The 23,969-nt window shown below is 39.4% G+C and overlaps 1 protein-coding gene across 1 annotated transcript in view; it reads left to right on the top strand.

Moving 5' to 3' along the window:
* The window catches only part of LOC101159554 (sodium- and chloride-dependent GABA transporter 2), a 13,323-nt gene extending 5,635 nt beyond the window's left edge, over nucleotides 1–7,688 (top strand). The window contains exons 4-11 of the mRNA XM_023954662.1: nucleotides 114–254; nucleotides 341–407; nucleotides 503–635; nucleotides 740–874; nucleotides 4,917–5,052; nucleotides 5,149–5,249; nucleotides 6,841–7,011; nucleotides 7,169–7,688. Coding sequence (XP_023810430.1) covers nucleotides 114–254; nucleotides 341–407; nucleotides 503–635; nucleotides 740–874; nucleotides 4,917–5,052; nucleotides 5,149–5,249; nucleotides 6,841–7,011; nucleotides 7,169–7,327 — 1,043 coding nt within the window. The 3' untranslated portion in view covers nucleotides 7,328–7,688. The remainder of the gene's footprint in view (nucleotides 1–113; nucleotides 255–340; nucleotides 408–502; nucleotides 636–739; nucleotides 875–4,916; nucleotides 5,053–5,148; nucleotides 5,250–6,840; nucleotides 7,012–7,168) is intronic.
* Nucleotides 7,689–23,969: the final 16,281 nt, after the last annotated feature.

Below are 23,969 nucleotides of genomic sequence, written 5' to 3'. Positions count from 1 at the left end.
TGTTTGTGTCAGTGGATTTTAAAAACTGGAATTCATAAATTTTAACCTTATATTTGCAAACATAACCCCTTTTCTTTGAGTGGTTTTAATCCATGAAAAACCTGTCTTTGTAGGCATAGGTTATGGGAGCCAAGTGGTAGTGTTGTACACTGGGGTTTATTACATCATTATCCTGGCGTGGACCTTTCTGTACCTGTTCTCATCGTTTGGTTCTGAGATTCCATGGGTGAGCTGCAATAACAGCTGGAACACAGGTAACACGGTTTTTTCCTAAATCTAGAGTGCTGTGTTGCTGTGGGTCTACCATATTAACCTCTGAATCTCCTTTTCCTTCATGAAGATAGTTGCTTTCAGCACAGTCACAATCAAACTGGAAATACTTCATCATCAGTAGTAGAGTTTTGGGAGTAAGTATCAAGTATTAAAGCATAACATATCAAGACTTTAGTTCCATGTGTTTTCATTAGAAAACATTCATTTTTGTCATTTTCCTTTTTCAAAGAAGGAGAATTCTGGGGCTATCTCATGGAATTGATGAGATTGGGAGCATTCGTTGGGACCTGGCTCTTTGTTTACTTCTTGCTTGGATCTTGTGTTACTTCTGTGTTTGGAATGGAGTGAAATCCACCGGAAAGGTACGGCCTTCTCTCATTTGGGGTTTCATCACATTTAATCCTACTTCTAGGACGAATCTGTTCTTGAGAGGTTGCAAAATGATTGAAATATAGTTATTCTTTAGGTGGTGTACTTCACAGCAACATTCCCATATGTGATGCTGGTGGTGTTGCTTGTCCGTGGCCTTACATTACCCGGAGCAAAAGAAGGCATTATGTTTTACCTCTACCCAGACCCGTCTCGCCTCGCTGACCCAGAGGTATGATTGTTGCAAAAAAGTTAATGTGGAGTTTAGAAAGTCACTACAAGACTTTTATTAAGCCAGGTCATACTCTGATGCTGCAATCACACAGAGCGCGATTCGTGCGTCAAATTCGTGCCTGTCCAAAAATGTGTTCATAGCTTGACGCCCCAGACGCGTGAGGGAGGTGCTACTGCCAAATGCTTTTAGCCTGATCGCTACATAGAGTGGTATCTGGGTTTATCTCATTTACAAAGCAGTCAGAACTCTGGAGATGCTTCCCATCGGTGACCAAAAGTGGAGTCAGAGCTCTGACCTCTGACCCAGAGTCTTTCCTGGTATGGTGAGCATCAGTCATGCATCGGTAGCTGTGTCGGCCTCCCCATGCCCCAGCCGTTGTCCCTACTACCCGCCAGCGTGCCTCCCAGGGGCCGGCGTAGTAAGCTAGCTCGCCTTATGGGGCAGACAGACTTCCAGGGCTCACTAGACTTTGCCCAACAGTAACATAGACATCTGTTGCAGCAGGTTAAGAAAATGGATAAAGATCAGGAGGAGAAATATCGCATTGATCCACCATGTTGGATGTGTATTCTAGTTGCTGATATAGTCACTGAAAACGTCACATGCCCAAAGTTGAGGCCCTGATTGGTTGAGGTGATGCGGTGACCTCGCCAAAGTTTCAATATTTCAACTCTGGCCACTCAAATCAACTGCCCCTGACTGAGGCGTGCAGACTAAGAAGTACCACATTGGAGGAGTTAAAGGCGCTGAGGCACGCCCACTGTGTGTGATTTATGGTCACAGTAAAGGTTGACATTCATAAACACTAAGTATCTCATCTTTGAGCTGATCTGGTTTCTTCAGTCAGCAATGATCTGCTCTGTTTAGAAGATTCTCTCAGGTCCAGGTTGGTTCTGGATCCGGTTCTAGATGGAATTGTTTTCTTGCAGACTCTAAATTCTCTTTTCACATCATCAATTGAAGTGAAGTGGTTCCAGATTTTGCTTTTTTCCCAGTGTCACTCATTTCTGCACGTTATTGTGTTGACGCTGGCGCTTTATTCCATGCGGCTGTCGCTGCCGCCGCTGCACATGTATCGAGCTTTTGCTGCCCCTCCCCCGCTCAACGTGAACACGTATTGACCATTTATGAGCGACTTGAAGAGAAGAAGAAGTAAGACAGAATGAAGGACAGTTAAAAAAGGGTTCTTGTCGTTTGCTGTAAAGAGCCAAGCGATTGGTCATCAGATGTATCCACAATCACGCGCTGAGGAAGAGGAGGGTGGTGTGTTCGTCCACGGAGCAGAAGCAGGAAATACAGGGGGACAAAAAGAGGCAAATTGCATTTTCTAGTCTAATGTAAAATATGAGAAATATTTATATGAAATAAGAACCGTTTTGTTCTGAATGACACAACACAATTTTTTCAGTCTGCCTTTCTTGCTCCTGTAGCCATAAAAAAGCGAGCAGTATATTTTTTTTCTAAGAAAAAATCTAAAGCAGGAGTGTGCATATCCTAAAATCGAAATTACTAATCTTTTTCTAAAGTAAAAAAAAATGTACATGGCGAGCCTCAATACAATCATCTCAGGATACACTGCACAGGATATTGCAGGTGGAAACTGCAAAAAGTTGGCCACACAGCTGTTTATTCGGTGACATATAAAGGAATCAAAGGGAGCTAAAGGAAAATAACCACCAAAACACCAAAGGTGGAATAAATGATGGTATAAATTAAATTCTCAGGCTTTGTAGCTGTACAACTATGACAGAAAAGCAAGAATAAATGTGACAAAAGGACAAAACCAGAATCAAACTAAGGGGGAAACCAGAGGCTTTCTCAAGCTGAGGCCAGGCAGACATCAGGGGCAGGCTGGAAAACAAATTCCCACTCAGGAATGCAGCGGCCCCTGGAGCAGAGGATCCTGGGAGCTTTTAAAGCCAGGCGATTAGAAGCAGCCTCAATCAGCTCTGCAGGGGGGCGGAGTCAGCCGCTGTGCAGCAGCTGACTTCTGCAGGAGCTGAAACTCAAACACATACACACACCACAAAACAAGCAGACACTACCAGAAGTCGTAACACCCCTCCCCTTAAGCTGCAAACCTTTAAATAGACAGGTTATGAAATGAAGTGTGTGATGTACAACTCACTTTGCAGAAGAACTTAACCTAATCTGGACAGGTCATCACCTAACTGGTTCTCCTTTTCCAACAAAACCGAGCGCCGGATGCGTAGGTTGGGATTTCCGGGCTGGAACTCATGCTAAAGCCATGAGGGGAACGTCGCGGGGTGGGAACGCTTCCTAATTTTCTCGGTCTAAATACGAGTGCCCCTTCTAGCGGGTCACGTGCAGAATATCAATAAACGAAAAAACCCGTCCGTAAAATTTGATCAGCTCTCTGTGTGTCATGGGTTGTGTGCATCGGGGAGTGTGGACTTCCTTCAGTGCTTCAAATCAGACGTCTAATCCTTTCTCATCGTCACCTGTCTGTGAGAAAAACTGTCGGGCTCAGGTCGTAACGCGATTACCACCTGAATGAACAGGCTTAGAAAAGTTATCAGACAAGTCATCTCGGAGCTGTGCACGCGTGATGGCGCAGACTGGATACGGCCTGCGCACTGGTATTCTGTGCTGATGTTTCGGTGGCACTAAGGTGGTTTTCGGCGATACCTCGGGATGTGGCACAATCTTTTCGCCAGCCACATAATTTCCCAGCAAAACCGTAACTCTTTTATGGTAGTTCCGGACAAACTGCCATGGGAAAAATACCTGTAATTGATTCAGATTTCAGATGGACCAGGTGAACAGAGCGAGGAGAACACTCCATGCCAACACCACGAAGCATGCAGGTATACCCATGAATCTAAAAACAGCAGTGCATTTGCTAAAATCAAGGTCTGGGACCGACCTGTGTCGCTCAAATGCGCACTGAGCGCTCATCCGTGCGTTTGCTGTTCAGCAAGATAAAGCAGGAGGCTGGGTGTGTCTTACCATTACCTGGCTTTGAGATAACTCCCACCCCTTTTGGACTAGAAGGAATCTGTTGGGTGTTTTCAGCTTTATTTTGCAGGAGAACGCAGTCAGCGATGACATGTCGGGTTTTGTGACAATAAAAACACTCGCGTATTTCTCTGGATGTACAGGGTTTATTGTGAGACGGCTGATGTACAGCAGCTGCTCTCAGGTGGTTGTTTGGCACAGGGAAGGATGTTTTGTGAGTTAACACATACTCATCAGCCAGCGCCGCTGCTGACGTCACAGAGTTAACCTTCTGCTCATTCAGGGAAACCACAAGACTCTCTGGCAAACTTCGTTTGAACAACATCAGTTCCCGAAGAGAAACAAAACCATCAACTGTACTGTACACCATTGATCAAAGAGAATGCTCTTTTCACGACCAAACTCCACAACAGCCATTTTAACCCAAACCTTAGATGGTGAATCCTCAAGAGGGAGGGACGCTACAACCCCCTGGGCATTTTCACTCAGTTTACAGTGGAGTAAAGGCCACATGGTGAAAACCTGAGGAATCATGTTTCCACTTCAGAGAACCAGCTATGCATCCAAATGATGCAAAATAGGAATCAACTTCTGATTCCCTGAAAACGGGAACGAGACAGAGCAATTTACTGATGTCAAGTGAACTAGGTAAACCGGGGGAAAGCGGGTTTGTGCCGCTGCATCGGGTTACAGGAGTGCCAGCTTTGGCCTCCAACTCCAGCTGTCGGATCCTGACGCTGTCTCGGCTTCGATCTCCATTCTTTTGATTTCCAGTTGCATCTGGCGGGTTTGCGCCTCTTCCTGCGTTTTCAGCTGCAGTCGATTAATTTGTAATACTTCCCTTTAATCACAATCCCTTCGGTTGAGTAAATATATATTTTTCAAGGGTGTAAGGGTCAAACTGTAAAGAAGATGTCATGAATTGATGTTGAAGAGATTTTTACATCAGAAATGAAGTATTGATTCATCACTCAGCTCTATTTTAAGAACTTTTTTGTGCAAAAAATAACAACTATTTGAATTGAAAGTATTAAAACATGACCTTGTTGACACTTCCCAGGTATGGATGGATGCTGGAAGCCAGATTTTCTACTCCTATGGAGTTTGCACAGGGGTTTTGACATCATTAGGAAGCTACAACAAGTACAACAACAACTGTTATAGGTGTGTGTTTTTGTACTGTTTTGTAAAAGTCGGTAGGTAGGCCATTTTTCGGACCTCTCTCACTTCTCCAGTGACTGTGTTTGACGATTGTTTTCTGGTGGTCAATAAAGTTTAACATTTTTCATCAGGTTCAGATCGTCACTATGACAACATAAAGGACATGATTGGTTATCATCCCTGGCCCTTCATGAAATACTGCTGGAAATACTTGACGCCGGCCATCTGCACTGTAAGTGTTCCACACGTGCACGTCTAGGCTTTTGTGTTCCTTTTGTCAGTGTGTTGTCTTTTGGTAGAAAGCAGCTGTCCTGAGTCATTTGAGGTGGAAATCTTTCAACTTTTTTCAAAACCATTGGTTCATCAATATTACATTCTTGTTTAAAAAACGGAGAAAGGCAAAATAGAAAACCTTTGTTTGTGAAAGTACCTAATGCCTGTTAGGAATAATCATTGTTGAATGATCAAGCAGTAACTCGTCACAGACTAGTAATCCCTTATCGTACACTATTACTCACTCAGCATTGTGTTACAAGAGTCCCGTGCTACTTTAAGCTACCTTCTTTATAATATTTACAGAAGTAGAACGTGAGCTGCTTCAGCCTTTCAGAGAGGGATGGGGCCCAGGGCCATGAATAGACTAAAAACAGAAAACATGCACACTCAAACAGCATTTCAAGCCACAACGCAAAATATTTTTACTGTTGGAATGTGGTACGAAGCCAGGCAGCGTATAGAAAGGATTCACAGCAGCAGCTTTCTTATTAAAATATTTGCTGCTTAGCATATTCATGAAACCACATCCTAGTTTTCTAACAGGGACATTTCATTTTTAGAACACAGATGGGATCCTTTTCAATGCAATCTCTGTCCTCCACACTCACCGCCAGCAATTCAATTCAATTAAATTCAATTTTATTTGTATAGCCCAAAATCACAACAACAGTCGTCTCGATGGGCTTCGAAGTAAACATGAACTCAAAAGGATCACGAATACAAAGAGTTCAATAGGAAAATACTAAAATGAACTAACAATCTGACTAAGCTATACTGGCATCCCTGCCCTTAGACCCCCCTTCGCGGTAAGGAAAAACTCCTAAAAAAACAGGATTCCGGAAAAAACGAAGAAACCTCAGGGGTGTCCACATGAAGGAGGGATCCTCCCCCAGGACGGACAGGCGATTTACCAGAACTCTTAGAGAAGAATTAACTTATCTAAATCTACAACTACATATATAAAAGTCCAGCAGACGAGCTTCATCCAGCCGTGGTCGGGGGGACAGTCAGGGGCGCGAGTCGAGCCGGAGACAGGAACCACAGCCAGGTGTAGGAGCGCGAGCAAAGGCGAGGTACACGGTCAGGAACTGGAGCACGGATGGGCCAACTGGAATCTGGAAGCACTCCCATCCCCAGGAGGGGAGAGGAAAAGAGGGACAATACATGAATCGCACTGCACCAAACAGAGGCATGGAGAACTAAATGATGAATAATGATCAAGAATGGAGAAGAGAGGAAGGGTAGAAGTAGAAGAGAAAAGAGGACAGAACCCCAGTGCACCATAGTTACCCCAGCTTCAACTTCTAGCAGCCTTTTAAAAGAAATAGTTATTAAGTTTAATTTAAACAAATTAAAATTAAGTTAAATAATCTCTGAATACTAACTAGTCTGACAATAAGCCTGTCCAAAGAGGAATGTTTTCAGTCTAACTTTGAATGTAGAAACTGAGTCGGCCTCTCTTACATGAGCTGGGAGTTTATTCCATAAGACAGGGGCTTGGTGGCTAAACGCTCTACCTCAGCATCTCTTTTCACTTTTTTTTCTAGTGCACATTTGTGTTTTCTTTAGTCAAATATACTCCTCTCAAATTCAACAACGTATACGAATACCCTTGGTGGGGATACGCCCTCGGAGGATTCTTTACTCTTTCTTCCACATTGATGGTTCCTCTATGGATGCTTTATGCCGTAACAAGCAAACCTGGATCCCTAACAAAAGTAAGTTATGACAGCCAAACGTAAAAATAATGTATATATATAAATGTTCTTGTGTGTAAGATAATGTACTGTTTACTTATATTCACAATCATTTATTGGTTGGATCAAATGTGTTAAACTCGTCTCACGTCTCCAGTTTTTTTCTTTTATTACTCAGAGGCTGAAACTTCTTTGCACCCCATCCAAGGACTTACCAAGCCCACCGTCCAAGAAAGCATCAAACTTTGAAGCATTTCAGACTTTCACAGACCTTCACACATTACGCACAAACCAGAGTCCAACCGACGCAGAAAATCAGCGAGTATTGATGGTCTGAAACGCTGGAGACAATGGTGACGTAATTTTTATGAATACAGTTCCAAAGCTGGCAATTAAAACACAGCAAGAAGGAGCGTCCACATGAAGACTACAACAACATGGCCTTAAGTTTTACATTTAAGTGCTCCATCACAAAGGAGTTTAGATTTAACACATTAATGGATAGGATTCAAGGATTTGACAGGTTTTTCATTGACTTTACTGGTAGTTGTTGGTTTGAGTTTTTGTCGTAAGTCGTAAGTCGTATTTCCAATCAACACTGTGAATGGAGGATGTGCTCATGTAGTCTTTGAAAGTGTACCTAACCACTTATGTGTTTGGAAAGGCAAAGACTTTTGTCTGCAGATGCCTAAACTAAAGTCTTGGCTGTTTCGTGTGGTTTCTTGAAACACACGAGCTCTGATGTTTACATGTGTGTTTGAAAGAAAACACCTCAGATCCTCGACACAAGAAACTGTGAGAATTTTTTTTTTTTGTCGACTAATTACAGAGTAATTTAAAACATCACTTTAAAACATCAGACAATTCTTCTTTATGCAGTAAGTACATCTTATCTGGAATGTAACAGAATACCTCAGTAGAAAGAAGGAAAGTACAACAACACTGAAACACACAAACACAACACATTTAATTATTCAAAAAATGGAAGGATCCTGCAGTGTTCATGCTGTGAGATCCCACATTCAGTAATTCTGCGTTCTTATTGTTTATACCTCTTCAGATCTGCATCCGCACACCTGAACATCACATTTTGGGTTATAGTAACAAATCAAATCAAATCAAATCAAATCAAATCAAATCAAATCAAATCAAATCAAATCAAATCAAACTTTATTTATAAAGCACTTTTCATATACAAATATAACACAAAGTGCTTTACATTAAAACACAACAAAATATAAAAACAAGCATTGACGATTTAAAAATAAATAAAATAAAAATAAATAAATAAATAGGGCCCCCCTCCCCGTACCTAGCCCCCCACTCCTTTCACACCTCCCACCCCCTAAGTGATGGCAAAGGACAATGAAAAATAGGCTGAGCACAAAAACAGGATGCTGGAAACGCTAATAATTGGAACCTCCCCCTCCGTGAACAGCCGCATAGACAGCCAAATGCAGCTTCACAGGCGGGGACCGCTCCACCACAGCTAAGTGGTGATGCAGGTCCCCATCTAGAGCTGCAGTGGCTGAACAGCAGCCGACCCAGAGGGAGAGGTTCCAGCTGAGGAAGCACCGGAAATAAAAATGAATAAAAATGAGAATAAACAAGTAAACATATTGATAAAAACAATAAAACATTAAAATAAGGTAAATTAAGATAACGCGTTAAAATCAGATTCAAGTTCATAAAACAAGATAAAATGGATGAATAAATAAATAAAATAAAAAGTACATATAAATAAATAACTGAATAAATATATAAAAGTAGTAAAAAATTAGCTAAGAGCCAGGTTAAAAAGATGGGTCTTGAGCCTTTTCTTAAAAGCATTAATGCTCTCTGCGGCTCTCAGGTCCTCCGGCAGACTCTTCCATAAACGGGGACCATAGTGCTGAAATGCAGCTTCTCCATAGGTTTTAGTTTTTACAGTTGGAATGGTTAACAGACCACAGTAGTGAATTCTGCTTAACCGTTGTGCTATCCTATGGGGTCCAGATGACCCGATCCTTCCATTGACGTGTTCTCCCTACCATGACAAAGGTGGATAAAGGTGGAAAGATTTCATGTAATCCATGGACACCAGTGAAGAACACAAATCATTGAAGAAAAAAGGTTCAGAGCACTGTCTAGTGGGTCTAGATGACCCAACTCCTAATGTTAAAGAGCCTAGGATAGCACACGGGTTAAGTTTGACTACATGTAGAGGGTTATCTCAAATATTAGTTTGGCTCTTAAGAGGCTAAAATGCCACATTTTTCACATCACATCAAAGCCAATCATTTAAAAAAACTTCAAGATAAAAAAAAAAATTTCAGAACATATTCTTCATAGAAATGACAACAGAGAAACATGGCTGTATTATATAAATGCAAAAAAAGTTCAAATAAATGTGAATAAATGGAGTGGTTACAAATAATGAAATATTGAGACTAAGTTAAATTGATTTAAAATATCAAAACATGTGTGTCCAGTTTAAGGTGCAAAGTAATGATCTCTTTGCTTTTTATTCATGTTTGCAAAACGTCTTCAATCCAAAGATGTGCTGCAAAAATAAAAATTAAAAACTGAGCAAGCTGTGCAAAAAGCAGGTACTTTAGCGCCATCTGGAGTCCATCTGAGGACACGTCTGCATCCTTCATGTAAAGAACAGCTTTTGTTACAAAGAAGTATTTTTCCTCATTTCTACCAACTACAAATAAATACTTTTAGTCAAGAAGTCCCTTCCTTTCCAGGCGCTTGTTGTATTTTCTTTATTGTTTTATAAACCGTTTATGTCCACGGCATTTTATTGGACATTCCTTCTTCTGTTGTTGCTATTTGAACATGAAGATCCTTAAAAATGTGAGATTAATTTCATAATTTCTTCATAATCCAAAAACAGATGATAGATGTTTCTGTGAATGATTCTGATTTTGTCCTCTGGGAGGCGCTAAAGCTCCGTCTCTCAATAAGCCTTTTCACCAGAGAAAACATTCCACTTACCTTTTATGTGACCAAGTTGTTTCTGCCATACAGTATGGTTTAATTATAATATATTACGTGTTATTAATACATGTTTTTAACCACTAATTTGGATTGACTCCCCGTCAGAGTAAAACAGCTGATGGTCCCAGCCGTCCATCTTCAGTCAGACTCTTGAACTCCAAAAGCTTCATTAAAACAGGAAGCGCCTCCTTGAAACGTAAAAATATTTAAACCAATGTTTTTAAAGAATGTAATAACAGACATGACAGACCTGTTCTGTGGAGCCTTCAGTGAATTTCTGTTTGGTTTTTCAAATAAAAGAAGAAATAGAAATAAAACTTTAAAAAGATTACAAGTATTTGACAGGATTGAGGAAAAGTCAAACTTCTGAAAAGGATCTTTTGGATGTTTTCTGCACTGCTGATGCTAAGCAAAGTGGGGAATTACACTTTAGTAGAATCATTTACGCAAATCCGGAGTTTGGAAGCTGTGTTCATAGTAAGGAATTCCTGCTGGAATTAATTAGTTATTGTTTCATGCTTATGTAAGTCTGATACTTTATTTAGATGTGACGGCAGAGGAAGCGAGAGTCGCTCTGCGTGAGGCTGTAATCCCCGGTCGGCTCAGTCGTCTGTCACTCCAGAAGGCAAAATCAGACGTGACACTGATCAGAGCCATGAAGGTCGTGGAGCAGCAGCTCTGAAAATGATCAGTCTTCATTTTCTGAGGCACGCAATACATTAATGCATTAATGCAGTAAAGGCAAACTGTGTGAAGGCTGAACACAATGACCTTTACCTGATCAGAGTCTTTTTCATGAATCAGGATCGATCATTTTTGAATAAAAGAAAAACCTGGATGGTGAAAGTAAAATGACGCCACGTCCAGCAGGAGGACAGGGCGGGCGGCGCCTTCTGGGTTCTCTCTTCTTGAGCTTTTTAGAATCATTTCTCTTTTATTTGTCTTTGTTTGTTTTATCATGAGGGGCTTATTCTAGTATTTTAGTGGTGTTTTTGTGTTCTTGTTTTTTATGTGCAGCACCTTGAGCTGTTCTTTTTTTCATGAAAGGTGCTTTAGAAATAAAATGAATTACAATTAGAATTTAAATATGAAAATGAACAAGTTGAAACGATAACATCTTTGTTACTGACTCCAATGTTCCATCCAGAATGATGTTAACATGTTTATTCTGGGCTGCTCTTACCATGTTTTCAGGCTGTAGACCTAAAACCAACTAGTACTTATGACCACAACACTATGAAAACGCACAAGAAAGTGGAGACAAACAGTCACTACTGCGTGTGAATTCACTGTTCATTCAGAATCGGTACATTTTCCATGACATAAGAAAACAAACAAAAATTGCACAACTTAAAAACAATATTTCTTTATAAGGGTTTCTGCAATGAAATTGACATGCAAACTTAACGAAAATGAATTATTCTTGCATCTGATAAAACAATAAAGACATCAGCTGACACTGAAAACCGTCACCTTTTGTCATGAAATGTTCAGATTCTGTTGCAAAGCACGGCTGGAAAAGGACTTTTCTCCATTTTCTAAACCAATTGAAATACTAAGTGGGTCACAAACTGTTCTGTGTCTCTCATGTAATGTGTCTTAGTTACCTACTGACAGATCATTTGCAGTTCCTGTTTGCTTCCTGTTACAGTTTCAATGCCCTTTAGTCCCCAACAAGTGTGCTAAGTACCCCGAGCTGCGAAGGAATTAGCTGTTGTTTACGCATGAATGTAGAAATGTGACAGGCACCCCAGTGATCTAAGCTTTCTTGGACCTTCTCACCTTAGTCAAGCTTTTAGAAATCTCATTTAGCGCTCAACTCCTCAGATCCCTGTGACACCAGATGCCCCTCAGCAAAGCAAATCTTCAGTTTGACCCCCCCGTAACTCTGGACATGACAAAAATCAAAGCCTCTTGAAATTCTACGTTTGAATGACATTATTAACAGAAGATCTGTTTATAACTGAAGTTTAACACTCGATGAGCTCAACTTTTGATGAAGAGCCCCAAATCCAGCAAAAACAACAAGAAGCACAGCTGTTTAGTGAACTAATGGGAAAAAACCACCGAAACCTGAAGTTTAGCTGACCTTTTCTGTCAGCAGGTATGAGTGTCTCATGTTGTTATGGGGGGGTCTGGGTCCACTTTCCTTTACATTTGAACACTGTGGACATTTGTTTGCAAATGTTTCCAGAGTAAAAATCAGAATAGACCAATTGGAAAGAAAAAAAAAGTGAAAGTACAAAAATGGATATGATGTAAATGATAAAACCAAATAAAAAAAACACAAATTTTTCCTTTGGCATCATTTTTTATTTCTGCTGTTCTTTGTTTTCCTCCACTCACTGAATTCAGGCTAACTTCAACTAGACAGCGGACCCCTCCTAACTCCTGGTTTTCCTCTGTTCTATGGTGAATTCAAAGCTTTGGTGTAACCGCGGTGTTTAACTACGACTGATGCCTGAAAGCTTCAGTGGTAAGGTCAATGAAGAGTGGCAGCAAATGAAGCTGAAATCCCTGACAATCTGACATGAAGCACTGCAGTTGACAACAAATGTTTGCTGGATATGCATTTCTGAACATAAATTCAGAAACAGCTTTTTCCAGAAGCTTTAGCCCCTTAACCACTTACCCAAGACAAAGTCAATAAAATGTCTTTTCTGCTGCTTATTGCCTCGGGGGGGGGGGGGGGGGGGGGGGGGGCACACAATCAATGTTTTTAACAAGTATTCTAAACGTGCTCCACCATTTAGTTGAGCAGGTAGTTTAAGACTTTAGTGCCCTTTCAATGCTGATGACATCATAAATCCATTGATTCATCCAACATACAGACATTCAAACGGTGGACATTGTGCAACACAACAAGTGACACTGCATTTGTCACAAAGAGCCTTTTCTCTGGAAACTGGTTTTATTTTTTAAAAGATAGAAAATAGCTCACCTGCCACTGTGGTGACTACGTTTAAAGCCTTTATGAAGTAAATAAGACAGGAGTCACCTCTAACATTTCCAGACTTCTTAGCCTACTTATCAACTCTGACTTGTGCACAAGGTGTGAATCCAATTTGTAAGGATTGAGGGATTGAAACTCCTCCGGTTTAACAGCTTGCTGGTGACAATTTTTGGATGCTAAGCGGATGAACACAAGCTTCTTGATCTGGAAATCCCACTGGTGGGAATGGTCAGTCTTATGAAAGCTGGGGGACAGATGGTTTTCTGTCACCGTGTCCAGGAAGTCCTCTAAGCATCACAAAACCAGTGCACATCATCTTTTTGCAGTAATAAAGTGTTCCATCAGGGAACAGTTTAGTTCTCCTGTTGGATGAAACTGTGAAGCTTAGCTGTAAAGCTGCTGGGATTCTTGACACGAAGCTGAGGTTGTATTTTTAAGGTTAGATCCTATTGGGACATTTAAGAAGTTTCATTGTAAAATGAATTACAGAAAGGAACGAACAGTGGGAAATGGTTTAAAAGGATTGATCTGCTATTATTATTTCTCTTCCTTTATCTATTACTGCATGTCTTTGTGTGTTTTGTATTTAATTGTGCATTGGTGCTGCGGGACCACCCACAATTCAATTGGCCCTGCAATGACAACAAATGCCAAGGAATCGAACCTTGAAACAGTAAAGCAATAGATCATGAACACTAACAGTTCACTGATCCTCTACAACCTTCTCATCTGTTGGTCTTTCAGTTGAATTTTGTAAAAATAAAAGCAAAGCGAGATTACGGAGAGAACTGTTGACATTTATGAAACGCAGTCGGTGGGAAACAGCATTTAATGCACAGTCACCTACGAGTTAAGCAGCTTAGACACTCAGTTAAAAGATATTCCCTTCATTCCCATCCAAATTTGAAAAAGAACTCCTGTAGAAATATTCTATTCTATTTCCACTGATGAAATTGTCTTGATGCAGCTCACAAGCAAACAAACAAACAGACAGACAGACAAATACGAATCTAGATCTTGCAGAGAGACTGTCTAACCTGTAATTTACTAATAACCCATATCTACGTGATGAGCAACCAATTCTAGAGACACAGATAAATATATTGAACATTTTTTTAAAACCATGCATGCTGTGCATTAGAATTTTGAGCTTATGATTATGATAAAAACAGTTCACAAAGTGGGTGAAAAGGTCCCAGATCGCACCTGTTTTGATTCAGGAAGCAGAACATTTTAGGTTTGCAGACATTGGATTTCGCCAGTAGAATTTGTTCAAAAGAGATTCAACAAATAAATCAAAAACTGTCAAGACTTTTTTTTGGCATTTTAACAAGACAAGCATAGCAAATGTTCAAGATTATTCTGCCTAATGATCATGCAGCCCTGTAATCCAGACAGAACTTTCTTTTCATTCTGTAACTGCAGAAACATGTTTTAGTGCTACATAACTTCCACTCAACAGCTCATTTCTTTGAAATATGTGATGCATAGTGCATAAAAAGACATGTTTATTTTTGCATCACAGTGTATTGTAATGATTTCTTAAAATGATTGCAAACTAATCCTCCAATGAACAGACTTGAGGAAAAAGACTTGAAGTTCTTGTTGGCAGTGGAACTACTCAGATGCTTTCCTTTGTAATGGATGGTCAAGACAGAAACACATTGACTTTAAGGAAATCACTGCCTTTGGGTTCCTTTATTAGGTCATTTTCTGAAAATGTAGAGAGTTAATAGGATTTTGGGTCTCTAATGGTGTAAGCTTGCATTCATCATCACAGGCAGGCCCTACCTGTAAAGGGATTACCTCAGGTGCTCCCAAACTTTCTTCACCCCGCCACTAATCTGGTTATTTGAATAGGTGTTAGAATCCCTATGAATCAAGGGTGCCCAAACGTCCCGCTCCACCGTTGCTGCTGTTTCAGCTCATTCTACAATTGTCATCATTTTTTATTTCTGTAATTCAGAAACTCTTGATTTTTGTGTAGTTAAAAGCATAACATGTTCCATGGCCTGTGACAGACGGGCGACCGGTCCAGGGAGTATGCCGCCTTCAGGCTCCCCATAAGTACAGGCTCAGACATGGGATGGATGCTCCATTCTGATTTGTAGTACTGAATCAGCCTCCAGGGGGGCCTGATACTATAGTTCTGGTTTGGGGAGCAATATCATGAACTAAATAAGACAGAATATCAAAAATATTGATTAGAAGCCACGGGAACATTAAAAAGACGTACAAATGAAATATGACAAAGTTGGAACAGTTTTGTTAAAAAAACTCCAGATAATGTGATTCAGATTAGAGCTTGCAGCAAATCATAAACCCTGAAGATTTGCATCCATTGAAGGCAGATACATTTCCGCAGAAGGGTTGAATAAATGGGGAGTAAAAGGTCAATGATACTTTTTTCAATAAAAGACACTGAACTTTGATAATTCACAGACCTGTGTTGAGCTTCACTCTGTCATGTAAAGGTTTCATTTAACATTTGATGAATATAATCTCCCATCAAAAATAAGAATATCAAGGAGACTTGGATGTTAACTGTAACTTAACTGTTTGGCAAACACGTCTAAAGCCATCACTATAGTTTAATTAGGAAGGGATCTGGTTTAATTAACAGGATCCAATTACTTCATCATTGGTGGCTTGTGATTTGCATCTGGTGGAGGTAAGTTGAGTCGACATTGTGTACTTGACTGCGAGACAACAGTGGATCCTGTCCTGATTGAATTACTCATGCCAGAAACCTATTACCTCATCGTGAATGTCTTGTGAATTGTTTATGTTAAACAGTATTAGTCCACTCTTAGGTGAAGAGCTGTTGATTTTAAACACCCGTGGGTCTCCAGGGGCATCCGGAGGCTTGGAGTCAAAGTTGCTCTGGTGCCCTGAAAGACAAGTGCTGCTAAAGCTCTCAGAGATCCCGTTTCATATTTTCACAGTCAGACTGACTGAAGGATACGCTTTATTGAAGACTGCAGAGAGTGTGCAGCGATTTCTGTGCAGCTGATAGGGAGTCCTATTTACAAACCTTTCAAACTTAGGTGTCTGCAGCTTCTGCCTCATGCTCTCCCTAGTTCTGTGCTGTTTGGCTTCTTGGCAGTCGGGGCCCCTGTCATGGGGGACCCTGGGTCGGCCCCTGGCCACCTCTGCAGCCACGCAGCTCACTGTGGACTCTGTCACAATAGATCGTATGAAGTGATATTTATGCCACCACAACGCAAACGACATGGTGTCTGTGAGGCTCAGAAGCTGAACCAGCTCTTTACCCTCGATTGACCCTGTGGCTGAAAAAGAAATTCAATTTTAATCAATTTAAAAAATAACATATGATTTTTAATTTTATTTATTTATTGCATTGGTTATTTTTTATTTAGTGAATTTATGACTGAGGATCTCCTGAAACAGTAAAATAAACTGTAACGTTTATCTGCTGACATTAAATCAACAGCCCTGTGTTTAATCTGTGAATCCTCCAGAGAAAAATATTGTTGAAAGTTTGATTTTCTTTAAGATCTGTTTGGAAAAAGAAGATTTAAAGCTGATATTATCTTATGATGCACAACAGTATTTTGGAATAGATTAACAGCAGTAATCAGTAAAATAACCTAAGGTAGACTAAATGTATTTAGCAGAAGAAGCATTTTTAACTTTATGTTAATTTTCACAGGGTCTTATTTTTAAGAACTCCTATGTTTTTGTCAAAAGTAAAAAAACAATTACTCGTGAAAAAAATGCTATTTTCTGCTCATATTTCAACATTTATTGATGAAAATAAAATAATAGTTCAGAATCTTCATAGTAATCAAATGTAACTTCCAGCTGGATGGAGTCGGAGCTCAGAGGTTTTTTTCTGCTGCAGACATTTTAAACCTGCTGGTCGCTACACTGACATAAATCAATTCAAACCTGTTTGATTTTAGCTGCTTTGCTGCTCCTTCTGGGTTTTACTCTGAGAGAAACGGGCCAGGATGGTTGAAGACTGCAGAATCCCGGTTGAACTGAACTGATGCAAAGTCCAAAGTCAGTGTCCGTCTCCAAGCACAATACGAGACAGAGACACCTGTTTGTTTAGAATCTGGACCAATCAGGAGCTGTTTGATGGCAGCTTTGTCACGCTAAACTGAAACTTATGACCGCAAAATCAAATATAGTAAAAAAGTGAGATGACACACAATACATCTAAAACATTTGTGTTGCAAACGAAAGCAAAACGAAAAAAAAAAATTCATGCAAAAAACAATTTTACAGGGAAAAAAGTAAAAAGAAAAAGTTTTTGAAAGTAAAAAAAATAAAAATTTGCTAGACAGCCTCTCCCTGTTTTTGAATGCACTGGTTCAAACGGCTATCACCAAGGGCAAAAGGAACTCCCAAAATGTCCACAGTTTCTTCAAAAGCGTTTCTTTTTGAAAAGGTTCTGCAGGAGTCCGTGTGTCGCCGCTCCCACAGAGCTGAGCAGCATCGCCTTTGCTTGTCATTGCTAACATTAGCCTCGCCGAAATGTTCGACATGTTCCACATAGGCTAACCACGGCTCACTTTCAGGTATGAACTCATCGATTTTCCAGAGAAAAGCCGTATCCTTGTCACCAGTTTGATGCTACGTCTTGCCAGGGGAGAGTTCCAATAATCCAGACTCAAAACAGTCACTTTTACCCTTCTGTCATCCTAGGCCCTTTAATATTGGGAGTTGGGTCATCTAGACCCACTAGACAGTGTTCTGAACCTTTTTTCTTCAATGATTCGAAAAAAAAAAATTCATGCAAAAAACAATTTTACAGGGAAAAAAGTAAAAAGAAAAAGTTTTTGAAAGTAAAAAAAATAAAAATTTGAAAGAAAATATTTAATATTTTTATTTGCTACTTAGAAAGTTTTTATTTGCAATGCGTTGGCATTAATATCACTTCATAAAATCAAAGTTGATTGTAAAAAAACTCGTAATTGTCATCTCTGCACAAACATTTTTTATTTTAATGCATGGACATATTCATATGCGCATTTGTGTGTGGTGTTAAACACGTGTTGGCATCATTTGTAAATGTAGCATGTACAGTTCTCAGTGTGTATCTATATTAATAATATTAATCATTCATTAGTATATTATATGTGTGAGCTTTTTGCAGACAGTGGTGACGTTTGCTTTTTGTGTTTGTGTGAACACTTGAGTGTGTAGATTTGTGTAATTGTGCACAGAAATGCAGCCCTTTTTTAAACAACTGACAGCCATAATGTCAGACCTGCAGCAATTTCATTGTCAATTTCAATTTCATTTGAATGTTTTTCTCTAATGCTAATAGATTTGTTGTGCCTTTCCCCACTTTATATCCTCCCTTTAATCCATATTTGCCTCACTTTCTCTCTTTTTCAGCCACTCTGGAGCCAACTGTTGCTTCAAAAACATAAAGTCGGATTTAATGATACACAAGCTTCTAAGATAATACTGTGGGGCCTTTATTTTCCCTCTTTTTAGCAGTTTTTAGTGAAAAAACAAAATTGACAATCAAAATGAACAAGTGGACAGAAAGAATGTGACAAATTAAATCAAAAATGTCATTTTCACTGCTTCATTTCTTAACAATCACTTTACCGTTGTATCATTTCAAATAAAGCTTTGAACCGACGGTGGAAACATTTAAACATTTAACACAATACAATAAATTCAAATAAAGAAATTTCCCTGAAACCTGTATCATCATCATCATCATCATCATCATCATCATCATCATCATCATCATCATCATCATCATCATCATCATTTATTTATTTATTTATAAAGTACCTTCCACCAACAGCCAAAGAGGCCCAAAGTGCTGTAAACAGGGAGAACACAACATTGTACAATTATAAAACACAAAACAATAAAAAGCATAAAACCCATAAAAAGGGAGATTCAAATAGCATAATAACAGGACCAGGCTGATGCTAAAGCACTGAAATGGAGAAACAATTCTTTTTTAAAACGGTGACCTCTCTAATCGCCGGTGGAACTGATTCCATAGTTTAGGAGCCGACACATAAACGCACCGAAACTTACGTTTAGTTCTGGGAACCATGAACACAAACCGGTCTTGGAACTTAAGGACTTTAGGGGGGAGTGTTTGTAAAGCAGACTGGAGAGGTAAGGGGGTGTCGTACCTGCCAGGGACTGAAAAGTTAGGACCAGAATTTGAATAAAAATCTGCAGACAGTTCAAAGAGGCCAAGATCGGTGTTTTGGGGCCAAACTTCTTTGCCTCACAAATAAATCTGGCTGCTGCATTTTGGACCAGCTGCAGTCTGTATTTTGAAGCTTTGGGTAACCCAGCATACAAAGAACTGCAATAATTTAGTCTGACGAAGGCATGGGCGACAGTGTCAACATTTGTTTTTGATGTGAAAGACTCAGTCCCAGCCAGACATCACATCTGAAGAAAGCAGGAGCTGATTACAACGTTTTTTTGGAGGTCGAGCTTCAGAGCTGCAACAAGTTTCACGCCCAGAACTGTGACCACAGACTGTTCAAAAGGGGGAAGAGAGAGGAGATCAAGACCATGATCTTTTCTACCACCAGGGGTAAAAACAATAACCTCAGTTTTGCTTTCATTTAGGTCAAGAAAGTTAGCTGACATCCACGGCCTGTCTTCAGCAAGGCAGTCAGTTAATGTGTTAATTGTGCGATGGTCCCTCACATAGAGGGACATAAATGTGTCAGTCTTGAGGAAGAACATGGAAAAGCATTTTGGAATTTTATTTTTAATTATGCTAAAAAACTTTTCTTTTTAATAATGCTTTTTAGTACTTTCATTGTTGTTTTATTTTTGTCTTACCTTGTTCTTATTGTAAATCATTTTTATTTCTGCCTCCATTGTAGAGCTTTGGGATTTTATCTAAAATGTAAAGCGCATTCTAAATAAAACTTATTATTATTATTATTATTGCTACACAAATACCTCCATAAAAAACCATAGTTTTGAAATAAAACCTCAAAAATGTTCTGTTTTAAATTATATATCAATTTTCAATCAAAATGTTTTGGTCCAGATTCCGTGTCATTTCTTTCAGTTATAAGGGGGATTTCCAGAACACTCCGTGCATCTGCTCCTGGTCCAGCCCTTCTTTTAAATTCAGAAACCCTTAGTGGCCCACGAGGCAAAAAGTTTGCCCATCCCTGGTTTATACAAATGTTATCTAAATGTTGATAATTTAAGAAAGTCAAAAAAACAAAAAACAAAGTAAAAATTGTTACCATGTAACTAAACCAGAAAAACAAGGTTAAAATGAACCTAAACCGCCTGTTGTACATGTCTATGTGTAAGTTTTGGATGTTGTTCTAGCTCTGATTCAATTCAATTCCATTTTATTGATTTAGCTCAATATTACAACGAGCTCACCAGACGCTGAACTCTTTCTGCATCAGTGATGTGATGAGTGCTAGACAGCCTCTCCCTGTTTTTGAATGCACTGGTTCAAACGGCTATCACCAAGGGCAAAAGGAACTCCCAAAATGTCCACAGTTTCTTCAAAAGCGTTTCTTTTTGAAAAGGTTCTGCAGGAGTCCGTGTGTCGCCGCTCCCACAGAGCTGAGCAGCATCGCCTTTGCTTGTCATTGCTAACATTAGCCTCGCCGAAATGTTCGACATGTTCCACATAGGCTAACCACGGCTCACTTTCAGGTATGAACTCATCGATTTTCCAGAGAAAAGCCGTATCCTTGTCACCAGTTTGATGCTACGTCTTGCCAGGGGAGAGTTCCAATAATCCAGACTCAAAACAGTCACTTTTACCCTTCTGTCATCCTAGGCCCTTTAATATTGGGAGTTGGGTCATCTAGACCCACTAGACAGTGTTCTGAACCTTTTTTCTTCAATGATTCGTGGTTTTCACTGGTGTCCATGGATTACATGAAATCTTTCCACCTTTATCCACCTTTGTCATGGTAGGGAGAACACGTCAATGCAAGGGTGGGGTCATTTTGACCCCATAGGATAGCCCAAGGTATATTGGGATATAAAAAGCGGAGAAACATTTACAAATGTTGGCAGAAAGCCTGCGCGCTGCCTAGCAAAAGCAGTATCTCTAACTATCACTGTCACCATGACGACACACTCAGTACATTACAATAAGCACAATGTACAGAAGTAGTCTTTAGTAAACTTCAGCTTACTGCTGCCAACATCAAAGTCATTCTGTTTAGATAGTAAAGATTGGATGATGATATCCAAAACCGCTTTATGTCAAATAACTTCTGGTTAAAAAAACTGGACAAACGTCAACATCTAATCAGCGATGTACACAGTACCTACCTTTCCTGGGGCCTGTTTCAGAAAGGAGGTTCAACCAACTCTGAGGTTAAACTTGAACTGAGTTAGAACTTGAGTTAGCGTGGGAAAACATAGCTGCCCAGGTTAATGCGCAAGTTTGCATTTAAATCATTGTTATAAAAATTGGCTGTAATAACTTTCTAAATAGCGTAAGGTGTGAAATAAAAAATGGCGATATTTAGGTGTACTTTTGAAGTGTTATTCCTGGTGTAATTGCATGAAATGCTGCATAGTGTACAGAACCAATCTGGGGGAAAATGCATTTAACGTCGGTAATGTTTAGAGGACTTTTTTATTAACCTTCCCCTCTTGCAAACGTTGGTCAGTTTAATATTAATACATGCAATTGTGTTTTTAAAAGTGAACTTTTGTCTACCCTTGTATTGATCAAGTGGTATAGGTTTATATGGGATTAAGAAATTAAGCAGTACTACTAGCAAATTGTGTTTTCAAAAAGTAATTGTTACATTCATCTAATTCAATGTCCCTGATTTCATTTCCATGTAGATGCAATCCTGCAGGAATTAAAAGAACATGGCAGCAGCTAAAAATGAAGTATAAAAACATAATTTAATCAGGTCAAATTTGAGCATGTCATGGATGTAGGCTTTGTTGACAATATTTGACATATGAAACATCTACATAGCAATAGATATCTAATGTTGTTTTCATTGTATATATGTAATTGATTGCAACGAAAGACGGTAACGCTCAAACAAAAACGTATGGAGCAATGACAAAAAAATCGAGTCTAGGTCTCAAAATCCTCGCACGACGTAAATGTAATTCTCTAGGAATTAATGCAGCCTCCTCGTCTATTGGGTCCTCCAAAAAAGGACAAGCCATTCTTGTCACTGGTCTCTGTGTGACGGAAATTTGGGCAATGAAGGTTAAAGCAAAAAATACCGCTTCGTCTTTAAATAGGGGAGGGGACCGGCAGAAACCTTGAGTTTAGAGAATAAAACCTGCTCCCGACCAGGTTAGGTTCACAGCGTAAGTAACCATGGACACTGACTCCGAGTATAAGTTACCTCTCTTTCAGAAACGGGTTTGACTTACTCTGCTTTCTCTGGTTTAACAAACCTCCCATTCTGAAACGGAAAACCCAGGGTTTCCCTGATTTCAGGGTTAACGCACTCAGAGTTTACACTTAACCTCCTTTCTGAAACAGGCCCCTGATTTCTTATTGTGTTTTGTTTTTCTAGCATTTTGTTTTGATTTCTTTCGTTTTCCAAAATTTTTTTCTTTTCTTTTTTTTTGTGTTTTGGTTTTTGGAATTTTAAAATATTTTTACATCGATACGTTTGTTGGTTTGATTTACACTTCAGGGCCACCATAGAAAAAGTTCAAATCTTATGCTTTCAGGCCATTTTTGGCAGCAAAATAGCAAAGCCATCAAAAACGCATCAAAATGATGCAGACAATGAATTCAGAAAAGTTTCTTACGTAAACCACCTATTTAGTTTGCTATATTAAGCATTGCATCACTCAAAAACGGAAGTGTAGAGAAGTGAGACACCAGCAGTGGGTTTGTTGTCAGACAGGTAAAAAGATGAAGAAATAAACAATACAATACAATAACAAAACCAAAATAATAATATAGCAAATCTTTTTCCTGGCAAAACTATTTAACTAAGTAAATGTTTAAAATCAATGCATTTTAAAGTTTTTTTTCAGAACTTGTGACTGATGGTGAGTCACATTGAGTCGACTGTGAAGTGCAGCAGACAGTGTCTTTTCTGCTTCTGCGTTCCTCCTTCCAGGGATTTCTATAGAGCACTAGGGTGCTGCAGCTTCTTAAAACTTTCTTCTGTGGATTGAGGTTGTCTCCCTGTCTTTGGTTGTCTCGTGTAATCCAATACTGACTGTGAAGTGAGACGCCTATCTCTGTCTGTCTCTGCTAGGAAGCATTCAGTGCCAAACACGAGGAATACAGGAAGTAAAACAAACGAGACAATGACAGCAGTCACTAAGCCGTGTCATTCATCAGCAAATGTAAAGTCTATAAAAACTTGTAGACAACTTGCAAATACATGAATGTAGTAGCAACACCTTCTTTTATGAAAGATAGCAGTTCTGTCTGTAAAGATAGAACAATTGTCAAGACCTGACGAGGAAATACAACTTAACTCTGTGTTTTGTTTTTTGACATTTAGAAATGCAAATAACTAGAATTTTTGGTTTTAAGTTCTTGAAACTACCATCAGGTGATTCTGGTTTAAAGATTTGCATCAAGCAATTCTTTTAACCAGTCTAGCTTGATTTAGAGTCATCGTTGGACGAAACAGAACAAAACTGAGAACTGCTGCTAGTTTGACTAATATCAGCAGTTATGATGAAGCTTCATGTATGTGATGGAAAAGGGTCATTTTGATTGATATCCCTTAGATTACAAAGGTATTTGTGTGAAGAGAGGAAGCAATCCAACTGAAAGAGCAGCAGAAATAAAATGTTTAAAAATGGAGCAAAGAAGAGACTACATTTCTACAACTGAGAGGAGAAGAAAGACGGGGAGAAAATATGGAAAACCAGGAAAATTACCTCCAGGAATGCCAGCATAAGGATGCTGTGACACAGATACCTCTAATCAGCAAACCTGTCCTAAAAACATAGAAAAAAGGGATCACTGATTAACAAGTGATTATACTCAGATTATCGGCTGATCGTCTTAGCTCATCTTCTTATAACGCCCTTAGGAGGTATATAAACATGGCTCCTGAATCACATGTAAGGAGCTGGA

Source organism: Oryzias latipes, chromosome 5, assembly GCF_002234675.1.
Source record: "Oryzias latipes chromosome 5, ASM223467v1".
NCBI classification, from domain to species: Eukaryota; Metazoa; Chordata; class Actinopteri; order Beloniformes; family Adrianichthyidae; genus Oryzias; species Oryzias latipes.
Note: the sequence above shows the minus strand (reverse complement) of the source record. Positions and strands in the feature narration are given on the sequence as shown.